Raw genomic sequence first — 27373 nt, 5'->3', positions numbered from 1 at the left:
CACTAAATTGGGAAATTTTATTTTGCAGATTGAAGGGAAAATGATCTTGATAAAATTGTTCCAGAATTTTGATGTCAAACTTGACCCTGACCATTCTTTTGAGGTTGTTTTAGAATCTACTTTGAAATTCAAAGAAGGGTTGAAATGTTTTCTGAAACAAAGGAATCCATTAACTGCCGAAGAGTGATGCAGCAGCAATAATCTTTGTTACCATGGTTACTGACTAAGTGTCTGTTACTGGTTATTGTTTAAAGTCAGTTAAGGTGTCAAGTTGTTATGTATGTTATATCTATAAGCTATATATCAATGCAAAATGCTGTTAAACAGATATTCTCAATGCAACTTTTTTAATCAATGCATATGATTTTAACATTTTAACTAATGCAAATCATTTATTATTATTTTGTTTTACGGTGGTAAATAACATTTGTTATAAGTTTTGTGTCAAAATTTTGAATTTTTAGTTACCAGTAACATTTGCTAGAATAATATTTTACCATGCTCCCCCTACCCTTAATGTCTTCATTTTATGTTGACTCGTGTCCAGTATTTAATTTTTGTGGTAAAAGAGAGACAATCCTGGTGTATTTCTTTGAACACAACTTCATATGTTTCTGTTAAATACTTATGTAATGTCAAAAAATGGTGATTCTCTATTGCACAATGTGTATAATTAAGTACAGCTCTGTCTTAAAACCAGGTAGAAGCTTATAAAGGATGATTCATGCATTTCTTAATACCAAATATTTTTTATTGCAAATCTTTCTGTAGGCTCCTTAGAAACTGTAATAGGAAATATAAGTGCTAATAAAAGTAGTCCACTGGAGATATAAAAGCTTAAAATTTGGTTATGGTCTAGTACAGAAAAGGGACAGGAAAATTTCCTGCCAGAATTTTTACACTATAACCAGTAAAAATATAAGTAACAGATCCAAGACATGAACATAGAAAAAATTGTTTTTAGGACCTAACAAATGTATTTATACAGTTTCATTTATTATTTGAAGATACGATGAAACACTACCTGCCTGGTTTTTAGGCAGAACCATACTTAGCATATATGCTAAACATGATGCAGTGATCATGTGACAACTTATTTCTACTTTGGACTTACAATAATGTAGGGAGAAATTTTGACCATGAAAATCTAATTTCATCAAAATACTTATTTTACATTCAATTTTGTTTAGAAATATAAAAAGAAACAGAATGAAATCTATGTATTTTTTGCATGTTTCCTAAAAGGGAGGTTATTATTTTCATTCCTTTAGAGGCTAAGAAGATAAAGATGTCATGTCACCTATTGTAATCTGCTGTGCAGTGGTGGATCCTGAAGAGAGAGTTCCAGGGTTTGGAATCCCCCCTTTTGTTGGAAAATTTTGTTAATTTTGAGTACAGTTTTGGCAAAAATTAGCAAATAAAATAATCTGGAACCTCTCTAGAAACCCTCTTTATAATGTCTTGAGATCCACCCCTAATATATGCTTTTTGAAGAACGATTTGTCATACCCCATTCAACAAGTGGGTGTATATTGAAATCACTTGGGTGGTCCAGGGTTTTTTTTTTTAAATTTTGTTGCAATTACCTCAACTCCCTATAGATAGACTGATTTCAAAGTTGGTATGTGGCTTTGTATAAATACGGCTTACATTTAAGGGGTATTGGTAGTCTTCTGATATCAACTTCCTTTATGGTTAGTCGTAAACTTAGCACGATAATGTGTGCATCTTATATAAATATACTTTGCTTTTGTTGTTGTACAATTATAGAATTTTTTTATTCATTCTGAATGTTGTTATGCTGTTGTTTGCTTTTTTACACTATATAATGATTCTTATGCTGTGAGTTTACAGATTATTTTAAGCATTTTTTTATTATGTTTCATCTATTTTTTAAGCATAATATGATTTTGACTTTATCAAAAGGAAGGAAAATTCAATTATCATAATGATAAAATTGAATACATGTGTATTATGAATTCTGATAATTTTAATAACTGTTCTATTCTGCTCTTTTTAATGATAAAAATATATCCTGGATTATTGTCAACTTTTCTTTTCTTGTTGAAAGATTTTTTTATCAAATTATTTCTTGTATCATATTCTTATGAGAGGCGTAATGAATTATTCAGTCCAACAACTTTAATACAATAAATATTCTTATAAATACATTTGTATATATTTTATATAAAGTATGTAAGTCTTGTAACATGACTTCATGGTTTCATGAAAATGGGTCCCAATTTGTCATTTACAGAGTGTAGGGTTAAGTATTAGAAGCGAATCATGTTTCCGTGTAAAAATACTGATAAGAATTGACAAATAACTTTATTTTACAAGATGAAAGTGTTAACAAAAGAAATAAATGGAAGATTTTGCATTGCAATGCATCATTCCAAGATCCTGGAAGTTAACAATAAAATGCAGATTGGTCATTGGATTTTAATACATTCTACAAAAGTAATTCTTGTAAGGAAAATGAAACATGCAGGAACAAGACTTACAAACCCTTTATTAGGATCTTTATTATAACAAGGTATTATTTGAATTTGAATTATTTTAGATTTAAGAAAATTAGTAAAATGATTTTTTTATAAAACTTAACCCTACTAAGGGGATTTGTCATGTCGTCATGACTAAGGGGGGTTAGTAAGTTATCCTTGCCTTTTGTTATTTAACTAACATTACCCCATAGCCATGCTGCTTCTAAATATCAAAGTAATTCTAAATCAGAATAATACCTCGTTTTATAATGCTTGCATTTTAAAGTGAAGGAGACATTTATACTCAAGGAATTCTGCTCATAGAAAAGTATTATCCTTTTTATATTATAGTTAACTATGGGAGTAGAGTTGGTCTTCCCTTACTTAAATGAGAATCACCTAATGAACATCCTTAGATATTAAGTGGACAAGTAACAAAGAGATTCAAAATGTCTGAGATCTATATGGATTGATACTTGTTCAATTGGAAGTACATTTGTCAGGGATGGGTAATCATAATCAGCTGTAATTACATTTTCGTTAGTTATTACATGTTATCAGGAATCATTTAATTTTATTATTACAAGTAATCATATGTAATCGATTACTGAATGAAAAAGTGTAATCGTGATTACTTTTTGATTATGTTTTGATTACATTTCCAAATACTGTAGAAAATAGATTGTTAGGGGTATTTTTTCCCTTTTTATTATTTATTTAACATTTTAATTGATTTTAGCAACTGAAACAAAAAACTTTACTTTTAGACATGTTCAACTCCAATTAGAGTAAATTCTTATCCTTTTTGTCTTGTTTTGGTTAAATATTAAGAATGCAGAATTTCGTTTTTGTTTTATACCTATTTAAGATTAATTATTAATAATTTAATTTTAGAAGTAACATGTTTTATGATTGATTAAGAAATTTCGTTGTGGACCTCATGAACAAAAGTTTGTAATGTGACTGACGTAATCAATGCTTTTTGGTGATCTTTTATTAGTGTTTGATACTGAAATATATTATATGGAATGATTGTTGTATAATTCTGTGTATTTGAAACGACCTCAATGCCTTTGGTGCACACTTGAAAATAACCTGCTTTTCATGTTATTTAGTGTGTACCATTTGATAAGGGTTATTTCCTCATAGACAGAAAAATATAATGGTCATTCTTTCACTACTTGGAGTGATAAATAATAATAACCTTGTCCGTCCATCAGTTTGCCATTCTCTCCATTAAAATTTTGTCTTTTAAGTACCATTCTGTGTGAGAATCAGGCAATGAGTGGCGCAACATTTTTATCAGTTAGGTCTTTTTTGCCTCAAACATATTCAAATAAATCTAGAAAACAACTGAAAAGCTATTCAAATTTATCCTGAAGCATTGTTGATGTAGAAACTTTTTAACTGCTCATATAAACAAAATTTTCCTGCCATTTTTCCATAGTATATTTCAACTAAATTGGACCTATTAATCTAAAAAGGCAAATTTTACAAACACTTTGATGGTTATTTCTGGTGGTTATCAGGTTTTATTATTTGGTTAATGCAATAAAATCTCTGCGTTTTTTTCCACACCTTATATACATTTTGCCCGATTCTTAGATGGAGAAGTACTTAAATCTCAGCACCAACTAGACAGATTGATATCATATTTAGGTCTCACTAACCACTTCTAATACACGCAAATAATGCACTTACAATGCATATGTCTAGGTTCAGTGTGTTTTTGGTACTACATAGGGGGTGGCCATTTGACCTGGAAGTGGTTAGTGAGACCTTAGTAAGTTGCTTTATATAGATGGGGTATAGTTTTGTTTGAAGTCTGATAATAACTTTATGTGCAAGTGGGGGTGTACCTAGCATGACAATTCATGCAACTTCATGTTTACAATGTAAGCAAACTGCAGAAAATAATACTTAAATATTTCATTGGTTCAATGAGAATAAATGTTATTTAATCAGAGAAGATTTTAGGTTATTTGTATTTTGAGACATTAATATACTGTAAAAGTATTATAGTTCATGGAGTACCAATTTTTGTGGTTTTCATGTGTTGGTTCCCAAGGAAGAGGAAATTTTTCATTCTTTTGTACAGTAGAATTGTTAATTCCATGAATTCTAGAATATGAACTGATGATTTTCCTGTAAACCATGAAAATTGGTACCCACGAGTTCTAGAATCTACGGACTGAATATTTTCCCCTAAACCATTAAAATTGGTACCCACAAATTCTAGAATCTACAGACTGAATATTTTCCCCTAAACCATGAAAATTGGTACCCACAAATTCTAGAATCTACAGATGGAATATTTTTCCCTAAACCATGAAAATTGATACCTACGAATAAGAGTACTTTTACAGTACTAGGTATGTAGTAGTTGACAGATTTATCAAAAGATTAACTCTTTTTCTAGCATTGTTTATACACGCTATAATAGTATACATTTTGTAACATGATGTTAATATTTTATATTTTTGTTACTTATATTCGACAATAAATTACATCGAATGCTAGTCTTGTATCTTTGTTTTGTCTTTATAAAAATCAGGCAGGAGGTGATTTATGCATGTCAGGAAACAATCAAATTCATTTTTGTTTCAAATTCAGAAGCTGTTACAGACCACATAACCAGTGTTAGTTTGAATCCACGAAAATAAGCAAGCACGAACATTAATACGTTTGCAATATGTATTGTACCATGGTTTGTGACATCTGGATCTGAAGATGAAATTAATGGGTTTTTTTTATCTTACAGTAATGGTCCAGGTTGTCAATTATTTGTCTTTTATAATGAGGTTTAGATATTTGGCATGTTGGTTAGCACCAATCTGTCCTTACTACTTTTTTACCAAAGGTTTTATTTCAACGAGCCCACTGAGATTGATTCATCTCACTGATATTTTACTAGTAATTAATATATCAAATTTCCACTGTTTATTTTTAATTTAATATCAATAAATTTACTTAAAAGCATTATGAAACAGTACAAATTTTTTCACAATGGTTTGAACTGTGTAATAAAAAATGTTTTAAGAATGTTTATTAAATCAGTTCTGATAACTAGATTGTGGATTGTACCATGTCTCCTCTTTTCAGGTTTGACCCAAATGGTTGAGTGGGGTTATTCTTATAATTATTTTTTGTGCAACAACTGGTTTTTAAGTAGTACTCCAGCTAAGAATCATGCAAAATGTGATTCATGGTTGGAAAGCCTACATATCTTCATTTTTAACACTTTGTTTAAAATGTTATAATAAACAGACATTAATATGTCACTTTTCATATAAACCCTGTTCATAGGAGGTATGAGTTATAAACAATGTACTACAAAATTCAAATTTAAGGGAGATAACTCAGTAAATGACAATAAAACACGTTAAAACTGTTGAATTTTTAATGTGAATTATCTCCAAAGAAAAGACAGAGTAGAACGAATAATTATACATTTTATCATATAGACCCACAAAACCACATAATTACAAAAAATAAATTTTGGGGTGTATCACATATTAGAGAATTTGCATGATTCTTTCAAAGACTGTTACTTAAGGGGTGATCATGAAGAAAAAATGTTTGTAAAAGTAGATAGTAATATTCATTCTCAAAAAAATATTTTGTATATTACTTGGGGCCCACTATTACACAAACTCTAACATGTTTTTTTTTACATAGATAATTATTTATTAATCAGTAAAGTCATCACCTAGTAATTAATTGATTAGACTTTTGATCTACCTGACCATATGGCAAGGTGTATATTAATTAGATTACCTTTACAGGTAAAACAGTAGAGATAGTTGGTAATAAATTGCTTTAATTATTCATGATTAGCTACTGTTTTCCAGAATTAGGAATCAATTCTTTATGCAAGTGAAAGGGAACACAGAGGAATTTATTTTCTAAGATTATAAGGTAGGGTGTAATATGAAGTTTTTTTTGTTATATTTTTTTTCGTAATATTTTGTTAATTTCAACACATTTTTAAATTGTTAATATTCGAAGTTTAGAATAGTGTGTATCAACAGGTTTGGGTTTCCATAATTGCAAAAATAATTTTATTTTATTGTAAAAAAATTAAAAATGTTTCCCTGTAAAGCATCTTAAAAGATATTTCAGTTTATTTTTGGGGTTTAAAGAAACAATTTGATTAAAACTGTCTGTATTTTTTTCTGATTTATCTAGCTGTATAGGCATCAACTAAATAATGTAATTGATATAATTTTATTTTCAGAATGCCAAGGAATACTTTGATGACAAAGAAGATAGAATAATAGAATGTTCTTTACCAAAGGATTTAGAAAGTTTTCAGTTTTTAGTGCCTTACCAAGAAATAGGAACATGTGCAAAGTGACTCTGTTCATGATTAGTTTATTTGCTTACACGATTTTCACTACTGCTCAGAAACATTTTCCGCCGTTAACTAACGTAGCGTTAGAAAGGACAGTAATAACAGACCCTTCAGACAGTACTTGTGGCATTCCAACACGAAATGCTTATTGCATCAGTTCTATTTATAAAGCTTCCATAGACCAATGTGTTCAGGCTTTTTGTGTTCAATCTTGTCCAAATAGAACTTCATTACCATTGCCAACAGATTTACTCATAGGATCAAGTGCTGGATTTGGACAGTGTGTCCTGACAGATAGTGTGAACACAAAGCCTGCTTCTAGTTTTGGAGAGTTTTCAACATACTTTTTAAAGCCGGGTGCAGATTGTTACTTTACTCCATCAGCTGTTCCAGTGATTTATATTGAAGGAGCTGTGACATTTGCGTTTTGGATATGGAGAGAACCTGGCAATTATGGGTAAGAGTGTGTCTTATTTACTGAGTGGGGCTATATTGCAATCACCTTGTCCATCCATTAGTCCATTCTTCTGTGCATGTTACATTTTTCTGTAACAGATTTCTAAGTTTCTATTAAAGGGAATGCTTAGATATTTGGTTATTTTTTCTGCATGATGACCTTTTCTATGACTCCCCTTTCCAGTAACCTTGCTTACCTACTTTCTGTTTACCATATCGCTGACAGTTATGGTTGAGTGGGGGTATTCTTAGGTATTCTTGGCTTAGACCTGCCAGTCAACATCTTGTTTGCTTTCACATAAAACCTAAATATATTTGTTTTATACCACCATGTAGGGTAGTTTTGGTAAAAAGATTTTTTTCTCTGAATGCCTTTTGGTCACACCCTTGTCACTTAGAGCCAACATAACTATCTTTAGGTTCTGAATAATGTATGTGTGTAGTACCACCTCTGTTTTAATCAATATATAAATAGATTTTGTCTAGGGTCGATATCAGGTATTGTGTTAATTACTATGGGACTATATAGTTATAGCTCTAGTGTGGTGTTACAGTCTTGGTCAATACATGTCTGATCTTGTTCAAATTATTGAAATATGTTACTGGTGATTTTGGTAGGGATCATGTTTAACTTCACTACAAAAATATTCCCGCTAGACCCAGTTCCCTTCTATTAACATACATGGTTGGTATTTCTGTGGAATAAAATATTTCCCATTGGTCTACCAATGGTTACTGCTCTTCCTTGACATTCATTATTGTCACTGGGAATTTTTCTTGAGAAAATATTTTGAACTCTGAAAAACTTTGAAAGTACTTTAATTTGTGGATACCAATTTTTGTGGATTAGGGAAGAAAAACAAGTTTTTTGGGTTCTTAATTCATAGTTTTGAAATTTTCAGTAGACACATCAATGAAAATATCCTTTTCATTGGGAACCAAATTTCATGGTGTGGCTTAACCAGGAAAAACCATGAAAATTGGTACCCCACAAACAATAGTACTTTCACAGTAATAAATGACCATTAAATATGACTATGCTTATAAAATGAAACCTATAAAAAACGAAACTCTGAATAATCCCAAAGCCTGAACACACTTGAACGGTTTCTTTAAATCATTTAAAATGTAATTTTAACCTGATAAACTAAACCCCTATCGTAATTGAACCAAATTTAAGTTCCAAAATGGATTAAGTTTAGGTCAAAGACCATTTTTTCTGAAGGGGGAGCCTGGAATTTTGTGTTCAGTGAGACAAATTTTTTCACACAAGCACAAAAGTAAATAATTTTTTTTCAGCAGCAGCCAGATTAAACAATTTTATTTGGAAATCTATGTTGTTAAGTCATAGGGAAAATATTGAATCATTATTATATTTTGTTATTTCTGTCCTTGACTGAGTAATAATCCCAGACTCCCCCTCAGTATAAAAATGGTTGGTTCCTTATGCAGGTTTCACTTTATGTTGTAGTTGTAGATGGCTTCTTCTATAATTAAGAATATGAAAAGTTTGAATAAAATGATATTTAGATGAATAGAGTACATGTGGATTTTACATCATATGAGCAACTTTAGTGTTTTTAGAAAAGCAGAGGACACTTACCCTATTGATTGAATTGGACTTAATTTACTCCCAGTTTTTTGTGGAGTCTAGGTTGCTCATTTTACTTTATATTTTCTGTGTATAAACTTTTAGATAATTCATGCGACTTTTGGTGTTTTGTCTGATTTCTTGGTCAAGCCTTTGTTCCCAGATGATAAAAATCCTGCTTGTTCTAAACATGGTCTCCTTGCTTTTACTTTCATTCATTATTCTACATTACCTTCCATTTTGGGTGGAGTAGGACATGCAGTTAGTTTGAACTGCATAACCTATTTTGTCACTTTTCAAGCACCATAGTACCTGTATGTAATCAATTAGAAGTACATCAGTGAAGTGTCGACTGTGTCAAATTGTTGACGTTTCTGTCCCCTGTGAAATTATTAAATTGTTTGTTTATGTTTCAATTTTTTTTAAATCTGTATTTTCCAGTACCATTGTACAAAAACAGTCCTCCAATGGAAGTGTGGTATTATACCAAATACAGTTGGTTACAACAGGGATCCAGTATACCTTCAGAACAGCAACTGGTACAGAAACAGTCTCCTTCTCTGAAACATTACCTGAGAAAACATGGACACATCTTGCAATACAGGTATATCCTTTATGAATTGAATTTAAAGAATTAAATGCTCATTCATCAAAACTTTAATAACAATATTATCTCCAGGGCAGATCCATAGATGGGCAACTCAACAGGTGCTAGAAAAGCAAAGGACACTTACCCCACCGGTGCAACATACATGCACTTTTCAGTGGAGTCCTGGTTGATCATTTACTTACATTTCTTTATACATATTAATATGGTTATTTCATGTTCTTTGTTATGTTTGTCTGTTTTTCCTGTCTAACAGAATCCTTGGAATATATTCTTTTGATTTCTGTTTGAATCTTAGTTCCCTTGATTACTCTTTGAAAGGGGTTTCCAGGCGATTTGCTCATTTTAACCCAAATTTTGACAGAAATTAATTTTTTTTTCAACAAAACTGAAAACCTGGCTAAACCAGACACTTTTTGGAGTCCCTTCATGCCCATTTAAATGTATTAACCTGTGTAAACCAAACAAATTCTGCTTTCCAAAAGGAGTTCATTCTAGACAGGTTTCACTGTATTTGCTCTGTATATTTCAGGCCTATATGAATGTTTTGAGTTTCTACATCAATGGAATCAGCCCAGGGTATTTGGCCACTTATACGGTTGAGACTACTGGTGCTCTGTTTGATGGTGAGGGAACACTAAGGATTGGCCAAGATCATAATGGAGGGGGCCAGTTCATTGGAAGGATCCAGAATTTCATGGTTTACTCAACAACTTTATCCAACAGGTATATCATTTTATTGCTTTTTATCACAGAAATTACCTGTTTATCAGATTGACAGTTTTCAGTAACATGCATTGTTTATGGTAGGGGACAAATATTGTTTTTGACAGGGTTTGTGCATCCATTTCATCTAAGATTAAAAAATAACAAGTAGATTTAAACTGTCTATCATTGCATAGGTATTTTAATCTATTAAGTCTGATAGAAAGTTTAAATCACTTTGTCAATTTTCTGTTAACTACCTGAGGAAGTTAATCAGGGAAGACCAACTTTATTCCCTGAAGTTAACTATACCATTCACTGTAATTGTCATGTAATATGTACCTTAAGTAGCAGTCTTTGTAAGAACCATGCAAATTCTATAATATGTGATATACCCCCCAAAAAAGCTACAATTTTTTATTTTTGTAATTAAGTTGCTATATATATGATGAATTGTATGATTATTCATTCCATTCTGTCTGCTCTTAAGAGATGATTCACATTGAAAATCCAATGATTCTATTGTATTTTAGTGTCATTTACAAAGTTATCCCCCTTAATTTTGAATTCTACAGTACATTCTATGTAACTTTTATCTCCTAAGAACAAGGGTTATATGAAAATCCACATGTTAATTTCTGTTTACAATAACATTTTAAATAAAATATCAAAAATAAAAATATGTAGGCTTTCCAACCATGTGTCACATTTTGCATGATTCTTAGCTGGAGTGATACTTAAATAGTATTGCAATACACAAAGAGAATGAAAATCTTGTATCTCAAGTAAAAATAAATCTTCTACAGAGAGATAGACCAGATTTACACAGGATTTTTACCTCAACTTAGAGTTCAGACAGAATGTAGATGTCCTGCCTCCCATCCACGAGTCAGACCAGATAAGTCCCACTATTGTATTCCCAATAACGTCCAAGACAATACTGGCGATGTTGCTCTGAGGCTGAATGATGAGGCTCATTTCTTAGAGTTTATAAATGACGGAGATAGTAACAGTGTGTGGATATCTAAGTTCCAGGATCAGATTGTGATCAATATTGATTTGAAGGATACCTTTCAGGTAATAATGAGTAAAGCATTTGAAATTTCTATTAGTTCCCATTTACTAAGCAGATTTTATACACATATCTCTGAATTTAATTATTGTTGAAAGTATCACATGGAAAATATAAGGTAAAAACAGGCCATAATTCATGTAAAAATCTTTTAAGACAAACTATAATGCAAAAAACAGGAGGCGATCCAGAAAATTTGAAAAGGATGGGTTCCAGAGGAGTTCTAGGCAATTATTTGCTCATTTACACCCAAATTTCACGACATTTTTAAAAATATCCAACAAATGGTGGGAGTTCCAACCCTCAAACTCCCCCTCCTCGTCCCCCACGACCCACCACTGAAAAAACAAATGTGATATATCTGCATGTGTGTCCTAGCTTGCACCTATATTGCAAGCATTTATTTAAGAAAAGCTTAAAACCCCAGGAATTGAGTATCTTAAAACTGGCATATTGTTTTGTTGTTTTTCAAGATATTTTATGTCCAGCTCCATTTCTACAGCCCTTACTCCAAGGCCATTAAGATCGAGAGGAGACAGAATCACACCTCAGACTGGACAGTATGGCAATACTATGCGGACGACTGTCAACATTACTTTGACCAACCTAACAATGGACCACTGGTAACGTCAACATCTGTCAACTGTATACAGTTTGATATGTAAGCAATTTATCTTGCTGTTGTGTGTAAAAGTGACATTGGTTATAATACAAAAAAAATCATAGTTTTGTCAGAAACTCTCACTCACTGTAGTTGAAAAGTGCTTATGGCTTTGATACAAAGCTGTCAATCTAATGAAGTATCTTGTTAATGATTTTAGTGTATGCATTTGCAACTCTTTTTGTAGATATATAACAGTCTCATAGATTATATTCTACATTGTAAGTACCTCATCTCTTGAAAAAAAATGTTTGAAGACATACATGTTTCTGCTACTACTTTCCTTACTGATCTTGTTTACGTTTAAGTCCATATATATGTCTGTTTTCAGGAACACAGTACCATACTCAGAAGGCCAGATAACATTCAACCTTCTGTCAACAGAACCTGTACCCAGACCTGCCCATAACAAGTTATACCAGACACCAGACCTTCAGGAGTTCCTACAGGCCTCACTTGTCAGAATTACATTGATGGGACATTACTATGTCAATCACTTCAGACATGGATACTTTGGGCTGTCTGAACTTATTGTTGGTGGAAGGTGATCTTAATTGTATTGATTTTGTTTTGTTTCATCAGACCTGTCTTTTCAAATTGAGAAATATTTGTAGAATTGCTCTTAGAATCTAAGACAAAAATAAGCTAAAAATATGTCTTTTTCTTAGTAAGAAGTTTCTTGCTATTGTTATTGCACACCCTTGCCCCTCTTATTACAAATGTTGACAATTTTCCCATCTCTTTCTAGATGTGACTGTAATGGCCATGCTGATAGTTGTGACACAAACAGCTTTCCGTACAAATGTAATTGTACAGCTGACAGCTACACAGAGGGGAATAAGGTAAATTTTCTATGGCTTACTTTAGTATGAAAGGTAAAAAGATAAAGTATAATATGAAAGGACGCTAACTAAAATGTTCAGTTTTACTCTTTACAAGTACTGTATCAGTTACATCAATAAAAAGTGAACTGAATGGTAAAATGGTTTATTTCCAAATGCTTTGCTTATTGACTCTTAACAATACCTGTAAAATGATGATAAATCTTCAGTTCTCTTGGTAAAAATAAAGGGTGAATACAAAATTATGGAACTGATAGGCAAAAACTCAAGGCCATAGTCAAAAGGAATATGTCTGAAGAAGGAAAGTCCATGTAACAAATGGCAATATCAAGGCAAAAGCTGAAGGTTGGAAACAATCATAACAGTACAGGCATTTCCAATTGAAAAGATGAGCTATACTCAATTTCATTCTCATGCTTGATTGAAAAATGAAATGTTTCTATTTTTAGTGCCAGAGATGTAAACCTTTATATAACAACAAACCATACAAGATGGGGGACCAGATTAATGCTTATAATTGTAAACCATGTGAATGTCATGACCATGCTGATAGCTGTATCTATGACAACAGCCTTGACCTTTTCCCAGACGACCATGACCTTGGAGGTGGGGGAGTATGTCAGAATTGTAAACACAATACAACAGGACAGTTTTGTGATATGTGTGTGACCTATTTCTACAGGCCAGAAGGGAAGAGTAAATATGATGTTGATGTGTGCTCTTCATGTAAATGCTTCTTAGATGGCGTTGAAAATTCTAATCTGGATTGTGAAAAGGTTGGTTTTGATTTCTGTAAAAATACTTTAATTTTTAGATAACTTACTGAAATCATATTGACCAAAGTCTTCATGTCATGATTGTGAAGAGTTAAGTTCATTTGTAATTTATGACTGCTTTATGATGACAAAGCAGTTTTTTTTTCAAATATGAAAATGCAGACAGTAACTGATTTCATATGTAAGTTTGTATGAAAAATGTTAAAAGAACACACAATCACAACTACTAAGTTAATGAGCCATTAATTGTAGTATATCTGTCCTTATTTCAAACATTCAACTTTATTTTCCTGTAAAAATGCTACAAATGTTTTTTATATGTTTTAAATTACACCTGAATAAAAATCAGATGGTAATTTTATCTTATTCACAAGACTAAGAATATGAAAAGACTATGGTTTTCATATTATTTTTGAAATCACATATTTCTGTGTTGAATATGCAAAAAAGAAAAAAACAAAATATTTCCATATTGGTCCTAAACATATGTTTTCATACATATGTTACAAATTTCATGTGTATAACATACGTTTTCATACATATGTTACAAATTTCATGTGTATAACATATGTTTTCCCAATAGGTTGGTGGACAGTGTGACTGTAAGCTTAATGTGGAGGGCAGACAATGTGACAGATGTAAACCAGGTCACTTTAACCTCCAAGCCAGCAATCCGGAGGGCTGTGGTAATTGTAGCTGTGTTACCATGGGAACAAACAATGGAGATGTCACATGTCACCCTACAACTGGTGTTTGTTCCTGTAAACCTTTTGTTAGAAGTAGGTACTTATAAGTGCTGGATCAGTTCTTTTTAGCTTTGGGACTTACACCTTTAGTACAGTGAAACCTGTCTATACTGAACCTTTGATGGACTGTAGAATTTATTGGTGAAGGAAGATGTTCAGTTTACTCATTTTAAAAATACATTTAAACTGATATTAAAAGGATTTAAAAAAAGTGTTGTTTTAGTCAGTTTTTCAGATTATTCAGGGTTTTGGTTGAGACATGTTTCACTATAAATGAATGGACTCTAAAAATGTCTGGTTTAGATAGTTTTTCAGGTTTTTTCAGGTTTCGATTTATACAGGTTTCACTCTAATTTAGATACTGATTTCTTTTTCTAAATAAGATGGCTTTACAGTATAGTAAACTATGATTGTTAGTTAAAAATTTATAAAATGATACACTGATGGAATAACTTGGTATCTATTGAAGTACAGTTAATAACAATGGTAAGGTAAGTATACTTGAGACGAGGAAAATAAAACAAATGTATTTCTGAAGGAGTCTTGTCCATGGTGCACAGCCAAAAGAGCCACATATGATTATCATATGTAAATATTAGCTGCAAACAAATGATTATGATATATTTGTGAAAAAAGCATATGAGTATCATATATTAATCACACAAAAATCCTATGTAAAGTGAAGCATATGTTAACACGATTCATATATGTATGATAATCATATGTAGCACTTTTGGCTTTTTATGTTGTATACTTATGTTTTTCAAACCAGATAAATTTTTTTCATTTTTAAAGAATATTATTTATTTTATTTTCACCTTTTATAGATGACAAATGTGATGCCTGTAAATATGGGTACTACAACCTGACAGATGAGAACCCAATGGGATGTACTCCTTGTGACTGCAATCCACTTGGAGCGACATCCCAATTCTGTGACCCAGTCACTGGACAGTGTCCATGTAAAGACAGAGTAGTGGGAAGAACTTGTGATGTTTGTGCCACAGGGTATTTCAAATTTTTCAGTGCATGTGTACCATGCAAATGTAATGTACAGGGAACAATACCAGGAACCATATGTAGCCCACTAACTGGACAGTGTGTCTGTAAGGCTAATGTGCAGGGTGTGTCCTGTGATGAATGTGTGGATGGAGCCTATGCCTTTGGAGGATCAACAGAGAAAGGCTGTAATGATTGTAATTGTGAAGAAGCTGGTACAGTTAATAGTACATCTGTTTGTGATAAAGTTACTGGAAATTGTGTTTGTAAAGACAACGTGCAGGGAATGTCATGTAACCAGTGTAAAGGAAATACATTTGGTCTAAACATCACTGATCCTGATGGATGTCGGCCATGTAACTGTGATCCAACCGGGACACAGAATGGAGATACATCACCTAATGACTTGGCATGTGACCAGAATACAGGAGAGTGTACATGTCTGGCCAATAGATTTGGTAGGAAATGTGATGATTGTTCCCCAGGTAGGTGTAGAGTTGTTCAAATTACAATACAACTTGTTCCATGCATGTGTTCTCCAAGCGTTCTTGGCAGGAGCAATTATATTTTGGTAATTCACAATAGACAATTGATTATTCTTTTCATTATATAGATTTCTCAATAATTTGCTGTTAATATTGTGATTGACAGATTGATATTCCAAATCTTCAGTGACATCAAATTAAATTAACTTCACATGACATCAAATTAAGAGCAAAGTATTGTGATGTTTTTATGGGAGAAAGTCTTAGAATGAAATTACAGAATTTATTTCACATAGGCTTTATTGAAATTTATAATACAGGGATCATTTGATTATGCACTGCTGTATATAATGGTAATATATAGACCTATGCAATCGAATCTCCTTGTGTGATGCTTTTCAAACTAGTGTTATATAAACAAATGATCATTTCTATTAAGTTGCAGTCTTTCTATAAATCAGACAGAAGGTGATTCAAGCATGTCAAAAACCCACCAAATTCAGTTTTATTTCTTGTTCAGAAACAGTTACTGATCACATAACCAGGCTTAGTTTTTCATTTTGAGGTTGTACTTTTGAGATAAAAATTGTATAGATTGTACATGAAATTGGCACTTGACAAGAGTTATTGTTCTTGATTTGGTTCCATTTGGTTAATTTTATGGGAAATGAATGAAAGATTTTACTTACAGGTACATGCAAACAATTACATACTAGTATATGAACTTATGAATTTTGTAGATTACTACATCAATACAGCAGCAGGTGGAGGCTGTAATCCCTGTGGCTGTGACAAAAAAGGGACATTACCCCAGACACATTGTGATTCTGAAACTGGTCAATGCTATTGTAAACAACAGGGGTCAGGGGTCACTGGCAGGGCATGTAATCAATGTCTGGAGAAATATTTCTCATTCAATCCTAATAATGGAAAGTAAGTTTTTTTTTTATTATTTCATGTAGTTTCTATTTTCTGTTAATATTTCATTGTTTTAGGATACACACACCATCAAAATTAGAAAAGATAAAGTGTACTATAGTTAAAAAATGTACAATTAAAGTTATCTATTCCAGAGGTAGCAGTTTTTAGTTATTAATAGTAGGTTTTTTTTATTTCTTTGAAAATGAAATAATTATTAATTGCTTCTTTTCAGACAGGTATCTCTTTTATTTATTATTATTGATTTAAGCCCTCCATTATATAAGGGACATTCATTTGGAGAACTATGTGTATGTTGCTAAATTTCATTTATCTTCTATTATCAGCTGCAGTAGATGTGACTGTTATTCACCAGGAAGTAAAAGTGAACTCTGTGATATAGTCAGTGGACAGTGTGAATGTAAAGACTTTGTGACTGGGAGAAGATGTGACACATGTGTAGCTGGTAGCAGCCATCTTAGTCCTGATAACCCTTATGGATGTAGTAAAAGTAGGAATAACAATATGAATTTTTGTATTATCTAGAATATACATGATATAAAAAATTTTTGAAAACCAAGAAATAACAGAATGTTTATCATTTATGCAGTTACATATGTGAATCATTTCAAAATTGCTTTACACAGCAAAATTGTGCCACACATGAGAATCATATGAAGTGAAGCATATTATTATCATATGAGTGGAGCATGATTTATGTTTCAATTTACATATAATTATTATATGAGATGAGCAAAGTATGATTGATTTGTAATTCAATTTACATATGATTATCGTATGAGTGGAGCACAGTATGATTGACTTATATTTCAATTTACATATGATTATTATATAATTATCACATGATAATCATATGGTTTTTTTAACAAATGGTAATCATATGTTAGCCTGCCACTACATATGACTCCATGTATTTAAAGACACACAAATGCACTAAACAGTACATCTTTTAAAATAATTTGTTAGGCTGCATTGAAAAAGTGACTATGGAATTACAGGATTTGTTCAGAAAAATAAATTAAGAACATGCATATGTATTACACATGTTAATCGATCTCATTTTTCATATTTGTACTTTGCATGTATTTTATTCATTTCAGTTCCTGCTCAACAGCCTCCACCACTCCATATCCAGCTAACTTCTGAAGCTCTCCATTTATATTGGTATGAACCAGACTACCCCAATGGTGTAATTAATTTGTACCGCTTGTTCAGAAATGGTACTCTCATATTTTCTGGCAATGGTTCAGGTGAGTTTAAAGTGGAAATTCTTTTATTCAAAAATGATATGATAAAGAAGATATTTTCAATATTTTTACAGATCGCCTCAGCTCTTTTCAAAATTTCATGCTTATATAGTTCTAGTTGATAGTGGAATAGATAATGCATACAAAATAGTAAATACTTAGAGAGATCAACAAGTGGGCATACACCTCTAAGTAAACTCTGAAAGGCCCGATCACCAAAGTATTTTATCACTGTAATACCGTGCCTCACTCTGTTTGACTTCTTGTCATTTTGTTATTTCTTCTTATTTTGTTAGTGATTTATATTTTGCAGAAATGGAATTTAATGACACAGGTCTGGCTTCCTATACCAAGTATACTTACGTGATTGAGGCCTCCAATGATTTTGGCAGTATATACAGCCCAGCTGTTACATTCCAAACCCTTCCTGGCAAACCTGTAGGCATAGTCCTGATTGATGTCTTAACAGTCACATCAAGCACTGCCACTTTGTCATGGAACCAACCGGTCAGTATGAATGGACCACTCGTCAATTATACAGTCATGACTACCATCCCTGGCAGTGATAATGGTACAGTCCAGTGGACAGGCACTTCTAAAGTTGCAGAAATAACTGGCTTGATCCCATTTATGAATTACACAACTTACATTGTGACTTGTACACCAGGTGGTTGTCATGAAAGCTGGCTGACATATTTCTACACTAAATCAGCCCCACCTTCGGGAATGGCTGAGCCTCTAATTGACATAGTTGGATACTCTGAGTTGAACATCACATGGGCACCACCATTACATCCAAATGGTAGGTATTCAATGTAGTTTCCGATATTTGAATGTTGAAAATTTTAGCACTACCCAAAGTGACAAATAAGGCTCTTTGAACGTATTTTACCAGTGGTTTCCTATTCTTTTCAAATTATGATAGTGAAATTAAGATTCCACTTTGATCTACAGAATACTTACTTTTTTCTGTACAGGTATCATTATATACTATGAACTATGGATGCGAGGAATGTTGAACTCGGAGGGCGTTCATTATCCACCAGCTAGTAGGATATTTCATCCTGGAGGACAATATAACCCTCGTCCAACCCTCTCCCCTCAAGAAAATGCTTTACCACCACCAGACACTAACTACATTATGTCAGGGTTAGATCCTTATACCTGGTATGAGTTTCAGGTAAATGAAATAAATTGTTTGTTTTATGTTTTATTTAATTGTATTTTAAGGTTTGAAGTTTGTCGCTTTAGCTCAGGACCTTTGCCTCAATATAATTCAAGTAAGGTCAATTTGCATTTTTGTACAAAACTACTAGTATAAATTTTGTATAGCAACACTCACAATGATTGATAAATGACATTTTTGTATGGAGGAATGTTTTGTCAGTTGATATTTCAGTTACTTAGTAATCTGGATTGTGTTTCATATAAGAAAATCTCAGTGAGAATTTCCTTGAATGTTGAGCTTTTCCTGAATTCTTCAAATTCAAGTGATCTGATTGGTTGAATTTTGAATAAAGGAAGTATTTGAGGAAAATCTTAATTTGATTTTGTTTTTTAAAACCAGGCATTGTTCTGCTAACTTACATATATGTAATAATTACAGGTTTTAGCTGAAAATGACAAAGGTAAAACAGCAAGCCAGTGGGTAGGATCAAGGACGGGGGAAGCTATGCCACTCTATGTTGCCCCTCCAACTATAGAACCCTACAGTAGTACTGCAGTAACCATCACCTGGGGAAAACCTTCTCCCGATGAATCAAGGGGAATAATCCAATCATTTCATCTGTTTTTCTATGAACCAACAAACCATACTCTCTACCCCTTTGCTCCACCGTATACTTGGAAGGTACAGTATATGTATTATAAAAAATTCATTTAGCAAAATGATTTATCTCATATCTAAGAAGAATGGGCTATTCTTGTTGGTCGAGGTATGGTCATGTGGTATTCATTAATGTGTTTTGATCAAATGCAACACAGTAAAGCACTGTTCAGATTTTTCAATGATGTAAACACAATAATTGCTTATGTAGATGGAATTATAGATAAATTGACTGCTCTTGGGGAATAGTTTTGCCTTCAACCACTGATTATGCCCATTGCAAGCAGCTCAAGGCATCAATGATTCAGGCAAAATCAGTATCCCTAGGGCAGTAAGTTGTGCATGATAATGCCCTCTTTATAGGCTACTGCTCGGTATTCTGAAACATAACAAAAATTTTATAGCATCCAGTTGTATATGAGTAAAACAAAACATAATACTGGTAGAGTACTGTTTTGCCTTTTAGGAAAATATATTTTTATTGAGGTAATGTTTGTGTTATTGTCTTTAAACTCAGTTGATGCCATTTTGACTTCATTGATGTGTATTACTGGTTTACTTTTTTCAGCTTTTGATAACCACTGACCCTAATGTGACTTCATACACTTTAGACCATTTGGTACCTTACACAAACTACACATTTAAAGTACGAGTGTGTAATGGTGTAGGATGTATTAACAGTACAGAGAGTCACGGCTCTACTCTACAGGATAGTAAGTCTTTTGTGTTATCACTAAATAAGTTTGCTTTAAGATAATATTATATGAAAGATTTAAGTTAAACACAGACAAAAATGATACACACATGCATGTGCATAACACATATGCATGTTTCACATGTGCGTTACACACATGTGAATGCATGAGTGCAACACATGGGTCCTATTTGTATTGAGAAACATGTGTGTTGCATATGAGTTTAGGTAGATACTTGACACATGTGTAGCATATGAGTTTAGGGAGATACTTGGCATGTGTGTAGCATATGTGTTTAGGGAAATACTTGACACATGTGTAGCATATGGGTTTAGGGAGATACTTGACACATGTGTAACATATGGGTTTAGGGAGATACTTGATACATGTGTAACATGGGTTTAGGGAGATACTTGACACATGTGTGGCATGTGTTTAGGTAGATATTTGACACATGTGTGGCATGTGAGTTTAGGTAGATACTTGACACATGTGTAGCATATGTGTTTAGGTAGATACTTGACACATGTGTAACATGTGGGTTTAGGTAGATACTTGACACATCTGTAGCATATGAGTTTAGGTAGATACTTGACACATGTGTGGCATATGTGTTTAGGTAGATACTTGACACATGTGTAGTATTTAGACCCTATTAATAAACATACAGTAGAGGAAATCTGAGAAACATAAAATTTGGTTGGAATATTGAATGATAAATACTAGATTACTTGATATGGTAATTGGACAATGTGCATATGATAGAAGACACAATTAAGTTAAGTTATGATTGTCATAAATTATCTCTTTTCCAGCCCAGTTATGGCTAACAAGAAATGAAAATGTCAATTTTAAGTCATCCATATTTTTTTTTATCTAACCATCGTTTTCTTTTTCAGTACCTGAAGGTTTAATTAAACCAAGAATTGAGAGTTTAAGTTCTTCGGTAATTAAATTGAGTTGGGTACCTCCTGAAGTATTTAATGGTCCGCAACCAGTATACTCAATAGAGAAGACTGAAACTTCACTCAGTTTTCCACCAAATGTTATACAGGGAACCAGGTTTCCAGGGGGAGGCTATTACAAGTTCCCTGCTGACACTATCCCATTTGATGTTGGTTTTACCGGTAAGAACTATTGTCCTTAGTAAGCATTTGCCAGTGATATTGTTTGTCTTTAATTACTGCCGAAATGGGCTTTTCCCCTAGTGAAAGAAGGCTGTTTTCCTCTTTTGCAAGTTTCCATATTTGTTCAAATAATGCTTTAAGTTTCAAAGAAGGTGTTAATTTTCCTGACTTATTAAAGCAAAAATTATTATCATGTAAGCTTTTAAGTAGCATTCCAGATAATAATCATGTAAAATATGACCTGTGATTGCAAACCATACTTATTTTTATTTTTTATATTTTGTTTTAAATGTTATAGTAAACAGAAATTAACATGTGGCTTTTCATATAACTCTTGTTCTTAGGAGATAAAAGTTACATAGAATTTCCTGTAGAATTCAAAATTAAGGGTGATAACTCTGTAAATGAGAACTAAAATATAATAGAAACTGTTGGATTTTCAATGTGAATTTTCTCCTTAGAGCAGACAGATTGGAATGAATAAATATACATTTCATCATATAGACCTACAAAGCAACTTGATAAAAAAAAATAAAAATATGTAGTATTTTTTTAGATGTATCACATATTACAGAATTTGTAGGATTCTTACAAGACCACTACTTAAAAGATTGCTTTAAAACAGGCTTTGTTTAAAAACAAAGGAAAGAGCAATTGAAACAACATTGAAGGATATTTAATCACTTTGGACTGACTTATTTACTGTTTTAACTTTTAGGTATAAGGTTTTGGTTCAGGACAGTATCAGCAGATGCCCTTCTGATGTTTGCTGGTTCTGTTGGGAATCAGGATGAATTTATAGCTGTTCAGTTTAAATCTGGAAGACCTTGGTTTTTGTTTGATCCTCAAGGTAAATGCTAAGTACTTTATTGACCTTTCTGAAATATGAATTTGAAATACATGTTTATTGTCAAAAGACATAAAAATACACTTTTATTACTACTCCTGACATTAAAAAAGAGGTAACAAACTGTAGTAACAAATGGAAATATTTCATACACTCCTCAACAAGTGGGTGATATATATTTGAATCATCATGTCTGTCCTTTCCAATATTGTCACAATTTTCTTGGCTCACCATTGATGGATTGATTTTAAATTTGGTTGTGGCTTTATATTGATGGATATACATTATAAACAATTTTCTTTGCTGACTGGTATCAACTTCCTGTTTCATGAGACTTCACCATTTTTCACTAAATTGAATGAGTGGGATAAATCTACCACAACACCATATGCAACTTCATATTTATTCCTAGCTATTGTTGACAAGTCTGTCTCTTAGACTCCACAGAGTTAAAGAGGTAGACCTAGGGTAAGGGAAATAACTCTTTCAATCAGTGATATGTTTGTATCATATTCAATTTCACCAAAGACTTTCAAGCTTTCCTTTGAAACAGAATGAAATTAGTCCAAGTTACTTTGGTGCTTACATAAGATTGATGTAGTTGTGAATACAAACGTTACAATGATTTGTAACAGTTGTGTCCCTTTGCCTAGGTGTACCGCCTTAAGTGAGTAAAGTGTTAAAATAAGAAATATGTGGTAAATACATGTAAAATACTCAATCATTAAATATAAATTATGAACCAGCTATCTTCAGATGTTGTCACACAGTTGAGTTACGTGTGCAGATAATTAGAAAATTATTGAATTTTTGAAATGTCAATGTCATATGCCTTGATAAATGTACTAGTCAGTATCAATATGGTTAGCTTCACTTGCTTCAATGTAACAATATTCCATACCATGACAAATGTATTAAAACCTTTACACACCAACCTCCCTGTGATTTAACGTGATTCTTCGTGAGCTTTTTATGTTTGTATACAAAATAATAAGCATAGTGTATATGAAAATATTTGCACTTGCAAACTATAGTACACTTAGTGTCATATGAATTGTACCAGTGTTATGAATCCAGTTCACTTTTTATTATCTATATTTGTTTCATTGATGCATATGTGAGAGGAAAAGCATAGCTTGAATAAAAATATTTTCTGAATGGGTTTCTTTTATAATTTTAGTTGATTAATTTGGCTTTGCTGTATTGACTTATATAATTAATTGTGTGAACTGTTTACACTGTTTCACATCTTATGTGTTTAAATGGGAGTTAGGGACCCATTCTCCTGAATTCATAGAGTCATGTGATGAGACCTGCAAGTCCTATTGGCATGTGAAGAAAAGGTGTGAATTTATTTGTTTACGTTATGAAAAAAAAAAAAAACAAACCCCAAGACCGAAATGTTTGAAATAGCCATAAGCCAATTGTAGTCTTACTTTGTTTTTGTTGATGTTATTCAGGCTGCACTTCATACGTGGAAATTGATCCACTAATGGATGACGATCGTACTTACAATGATAATAAATGGCATTATCTGTATGTCATGCGAGATAATGAATATTCCCAGATAGAAATTGATAAAACATTTAGAGGTTTGAGATGATTGAAGTTTGCAGTGAAACACAAAAGCATTTGCAGTTTTAACACTTTGCGCTTGTTGCTGGCTTCCAGCTAATTAAATTCCTGAGTTCTAGTTTATTTATTTGAAGCATGGTTGACAAAAAAGAATCAAATTTGGGGAAACCTTTTAGTGTTTATGAGTTCCATATGATTTTTAATGGCTTAAGCACTTTTATCCATCGAGAGCTATATTTTCATCAGAACTTTTAAGTGATTGTAGGTGATGCAAATGTTCAAATTTGAATGTCATATTTAAAAGAACTCAGGAATAGCGCAAATAGGATGTAGTTCTCAGAAATTTTGCACTTTGTTGTTTGCACAAGGTGTCAGCCATTTTAACAACTTGCTGCTTTTCTGAGAAATAAATCTATTAATTTTGAAGTTATTGAAATTTTAATTGAAAATTTGATTTAATAATTATTATTTGGAAATTAAATTAATTAAAAATGAGGTTTGTCACTCATGTGCATACATCAAAGCAGAGTTTCTGTAGTAGACCTGCTCTTATGGATTTATTTATATCCATGTAGACTTACGATTTTTTTTTTTTAATCATCCTTATATTTTATTTCTCAGAATCAAGCAGGTCTTATTTCCTTGCATGGTCATCCAGCTCGTGTGACTTAACCTATATAGTACAATTTTGTAATCTTCATTCAATGAAAAAATGTCTTCAATATAAATATATGAATTATCATGTACCATCATATTAAAGTATATTAAACAGAAGATTATGAAATTGTCACAGTATACTTTTATATTTATGTTGCATGTTTACCGATTGAGTGGTAGTATAAGTGGTATGATTTAATGGTAATGCTTTGAAATTTCAGGTGTATCAATTTTGGCTGGATGTAACATATGACTTTGAGCCTGTCTAAATTGGTCCCTGAATAAAGTTAACACTTGTCTATACTGGATCTTGAATAAACGAATCACCTATCTAATCTGAACATTGAATAAACCAATCACCTGTCTAATCTGAACCTTGAATAAATTAATTACCTGTCTAAACTGGACTTTTGAGGACTTAATCACCTGTCTATAACAATCATGGTTTAAAGACCTATTTTGCAGTTTGGTCTATATGCATTTCAAACCTGTGTTAATTTAAAGTATACACTTGTCCAAACACAGCAATATCTTCAGCCAAAGTGGCATTTTTTCCAACTTTTTTTCCTTACATGTATATTTGTTTTGGTTTTGTTTTCTTTTGTTTTCCTTTCTTAATCAAAGGAAGACCAACTCTATTCCATGAAGTTTACTATTTTACTTGCTGTAATATTGAAAATTGCCACATAGTTCACAACCAGCCAAATATTGATACATCAGTAGTCTAACAGTTTGTGGTAGTTTAGTAAGAACGTTTGCATGTTTTATTTAATCAGGTTGTTCGTCATTTGTTACTCCAACAAATGATGAAGGGTTACCATATAATGATATGAAATGGCATGTCTTACAGGCCAAGAGGGAGGGTAAACGAGCCAGCATCTCTATTGATAATCGATGGACAGGTTTGGTCAACTATGTTGTTAAGAAGATACATAAGAAATTTTAGATGATAGCATTTCTTTTAATACATGGTGATTTAATTAGATTAAATGTGTTGTTAAGATGAAACCAAATATTTGTTGGATAATAGTTTGATAAATATTTTAAAACAAACAAATCCACATAGTTTTCTATGATACAGTTTGTTAAAGTTAATGATGGCATAATATTCCTAGCTTTATATCTATCTTCCATTTACATTAAAGTTGTATTAAGTGCTGAAATCTTTAAGATTCAGGCAGAATGGAAAAATAATGAATCATGCTCAGGTATGGATTGCATAAAACTTAAACTACGAATTACTGACACTTATATAAGAAATGAATGCCATTTCTGTGGTTCAGATAACATTTTGAATAAGATTTCATGGAAAGAGATAACATTTTGAATAAGTTTTCATGGAAAGACTTATGTGTTTTTTCCATCATTATTCACCCACTGCCTGATTCTTACACAGAATAGCATTTCTGTGCTTAGAAACTTGTCTCAGGAAAGGGGTAACTTACAAAATGTTTAGTTTAAAATTGCTTTTTAAAAAAAAAAACGATCAAGTTACTTATAATCATATATTGTTTTCATAAATAGGAGTAAGAGAAAGTGACTGTGCAACAGGGACTATTATTGGTCCTACATCTGGTGTGTACATTGGTGGTGTACCTAAAAACTTTGTCCAGAGAATTGGTGGAGATGATTCCAGAAAGCAGGTAAAAATCTTCATGGAAAATGATGAGTATTGAATGGTTTTTCTTTAGTTTATCCTCTCAATGTAGGACTAGATTTAATACTATGCAGCTTTATCAGGTTTTTAATCAATGCAATGAAAATAGAAAAAATCTATGTCACATTGGCTAAAATTAAATTTGTTATAGATTTAGATCCTTTTTGAAGACATTATTTTTGTAGTCAAGTAGATTTGTTTATGAAACTAAACTAGACAAAAGTTCAAGCATTAGAATAATGATTAGACCAGTCCTATGAAGAAAAAAAAAAGAAAAAGAAATCAGTTGACTGATGTTTTGCCTAAGGCTTTGCTCTCAACAGTACAGGATCATCTACAATTCAAACATACGAACCATGCATAACCAAATCTAAGTTTGGAAGAGGGTCCCTCATCTCTTATGCAGAAAAAGTTTGGTTCACAGGCCATCACTGGAGTCCCGCCTTTTTCTGAATTTCTGGAACCACTACTGCCATGTATGTGTGTGAACATCAACTATTGCCCATATTTTAATGGTCTGAAACCTTGATTTACATTGAAGCCCCTTCAATCAAAAAAAGGTTTAATTTTGAAGGATTTCATTGGATAATGAGATACAATAAACTTTTGTGTACTGTCTTTTGTAGGTTTTAGAGAAAAGTTTTCAGGGTTGTATCAAAGATGTAGAAATATTACAACAGCTTTACCCTGTAGAAGTTTGGTCACCATTAGACTGGACAAAGGCTGAGACATTTGAGCTTGCATTTGCTAATTGGCAGGGATGCCCTACTAATCTGGATCATGGAATTCACTTCATGGGACAAGGTACTCATAAGTTAACTCTGAACGAAAAACAGTCTAATGTTGCTTATTTTAGTAGAAGTATACTTTTGTGTCACTTAATGAGGTAGATCTAGGGTAAGGGACACAACTGTCTCTCAACAAATCATCGGAATGTTTGTATTCAGCTTTAGAAATAAATTACATGTAAGGATCACAGTAACTTGGACTGATTACATTTTGTTTCAAATGAAAGCTTGATAAGCTT

At 32.2% G+C, this 27373-nt stretch overlaps 3 protein-coding genes across 5 annotated transcripts in view; all 3 read left to right on the top strand.

The window, feature by feature from the left end:
- Positions 1-27373, top strand: part of LOC148626044 (cholesterol 24-hydroxylase-like) — an 80774-nt gene that overhangs the window by 22268 nt on the left and 31133 nt on the right. For 2 of the 3 annotated variants that reach the window (XR_015919976.1, XR_015919975.1), the window contains one exon: positions 29-4142. Coding sequence is in view for 1 of the 3 variants with exons in the window: in XM_088569653.1 (XP_088425779.1) it covers positions 29-187 (159 nt within the window). In the remaining 2 variants the exon portion in view is untranslated. Of the gene's footprint in view, positions 1-28; positions 5003-27373 lie in introns of those variants that run through there. The other variant, XM_088569653.1, reaches the window with a different exon arrangement.
- Positions 6828-27073, top strand: LOC148626045 (usherin-like). Its single transcript, XM_088571081.1, has 24 exons — positions 6828-7294; positions 9326-9488; positions 10024-10217; positions 11003-11273; positions 11742-11929; positions 12261-12473; positions 12678-12771; positions 13221-13547; positions 14131-14326; positions 15121-15777; positions 16518-16710; positions 17043-17206; positions 17817-17966; positions 18277-18765; positions 18941-19143; positions 19570-19812; positions 20357-20501; positions 21383-21610; positions 22329-22460; positions 23918-24049; positions 25466-25591; positions 26214-26332; positions 26532-26535; positions 26973-27073. Exons 1-24 carry the CDS (start codon positions 6828-6830, stop codon positions 27071-27073), a joined length of 5199 nt encoding a protein of 1732 aa, XP_088427207.1.
- Positions 22568-27373, top strand: part of LOC148626043 (usherin-like) — a 43911-nt gene continuing 39105 nt past the window's right edge. The window contains exons 1-2 of the mRNA XM_088569651.1: positions 22568-26332; positions 26973-27150. Of these exons, the coding sequence (XP_088425777.1) occupies positions 27141-27150 (10 nt within the window). The 5' untranslated portion in view covers positions 22568-26332; positions 26973-27140. The remainder of the gene's footprint in view (positions 26333-26972; positions 27151-27373) is intronic.

This window comes from Perna viridis, chromosome 2 (assembly GCF_037379345.1).
Source record: "Perna viridis isolate PV_CMFRI_1.1 ecotype Kerala chromosome 2, ASM3737934v1, whole genome shotgun sequence".
In the NCBI taxonomy this organism is placed as follows: Eukaryota; Metazoa; Mollusca; class Bivalvia; order Mytilida; family Mytilidae; genus Perna; species Perna viridis.
Note: the sequence above shows the minus strand (reverse complement) of the source record. Positions and strands in the feature narration are given on the sequence as shown.

Bases quoted from the DNA above. Each gene is read 5' to 3' on its own strand.
- LOC148626045 (XM_088571081.1), top strand. From the start codon at position 6,828: ATGTGCAAAGTGACTCTGTTCATGATTAGTTTATTTGCTTACACGATT. The intron at 14,327-15,120 runs GTAGGTACTTAT...CACCTTTTATAG, and splicing joins CTGTAAACCTTTTGTTAGAA to ATGACAAATGTGATGCCTGT. The intron at 24,050-25,465 runs GTTTGAGATGAT...TTATTTAATCAG, and splicing joins AATTGATAAAACATTTAGAG to GTTGTTCGTCATTTGTTACT.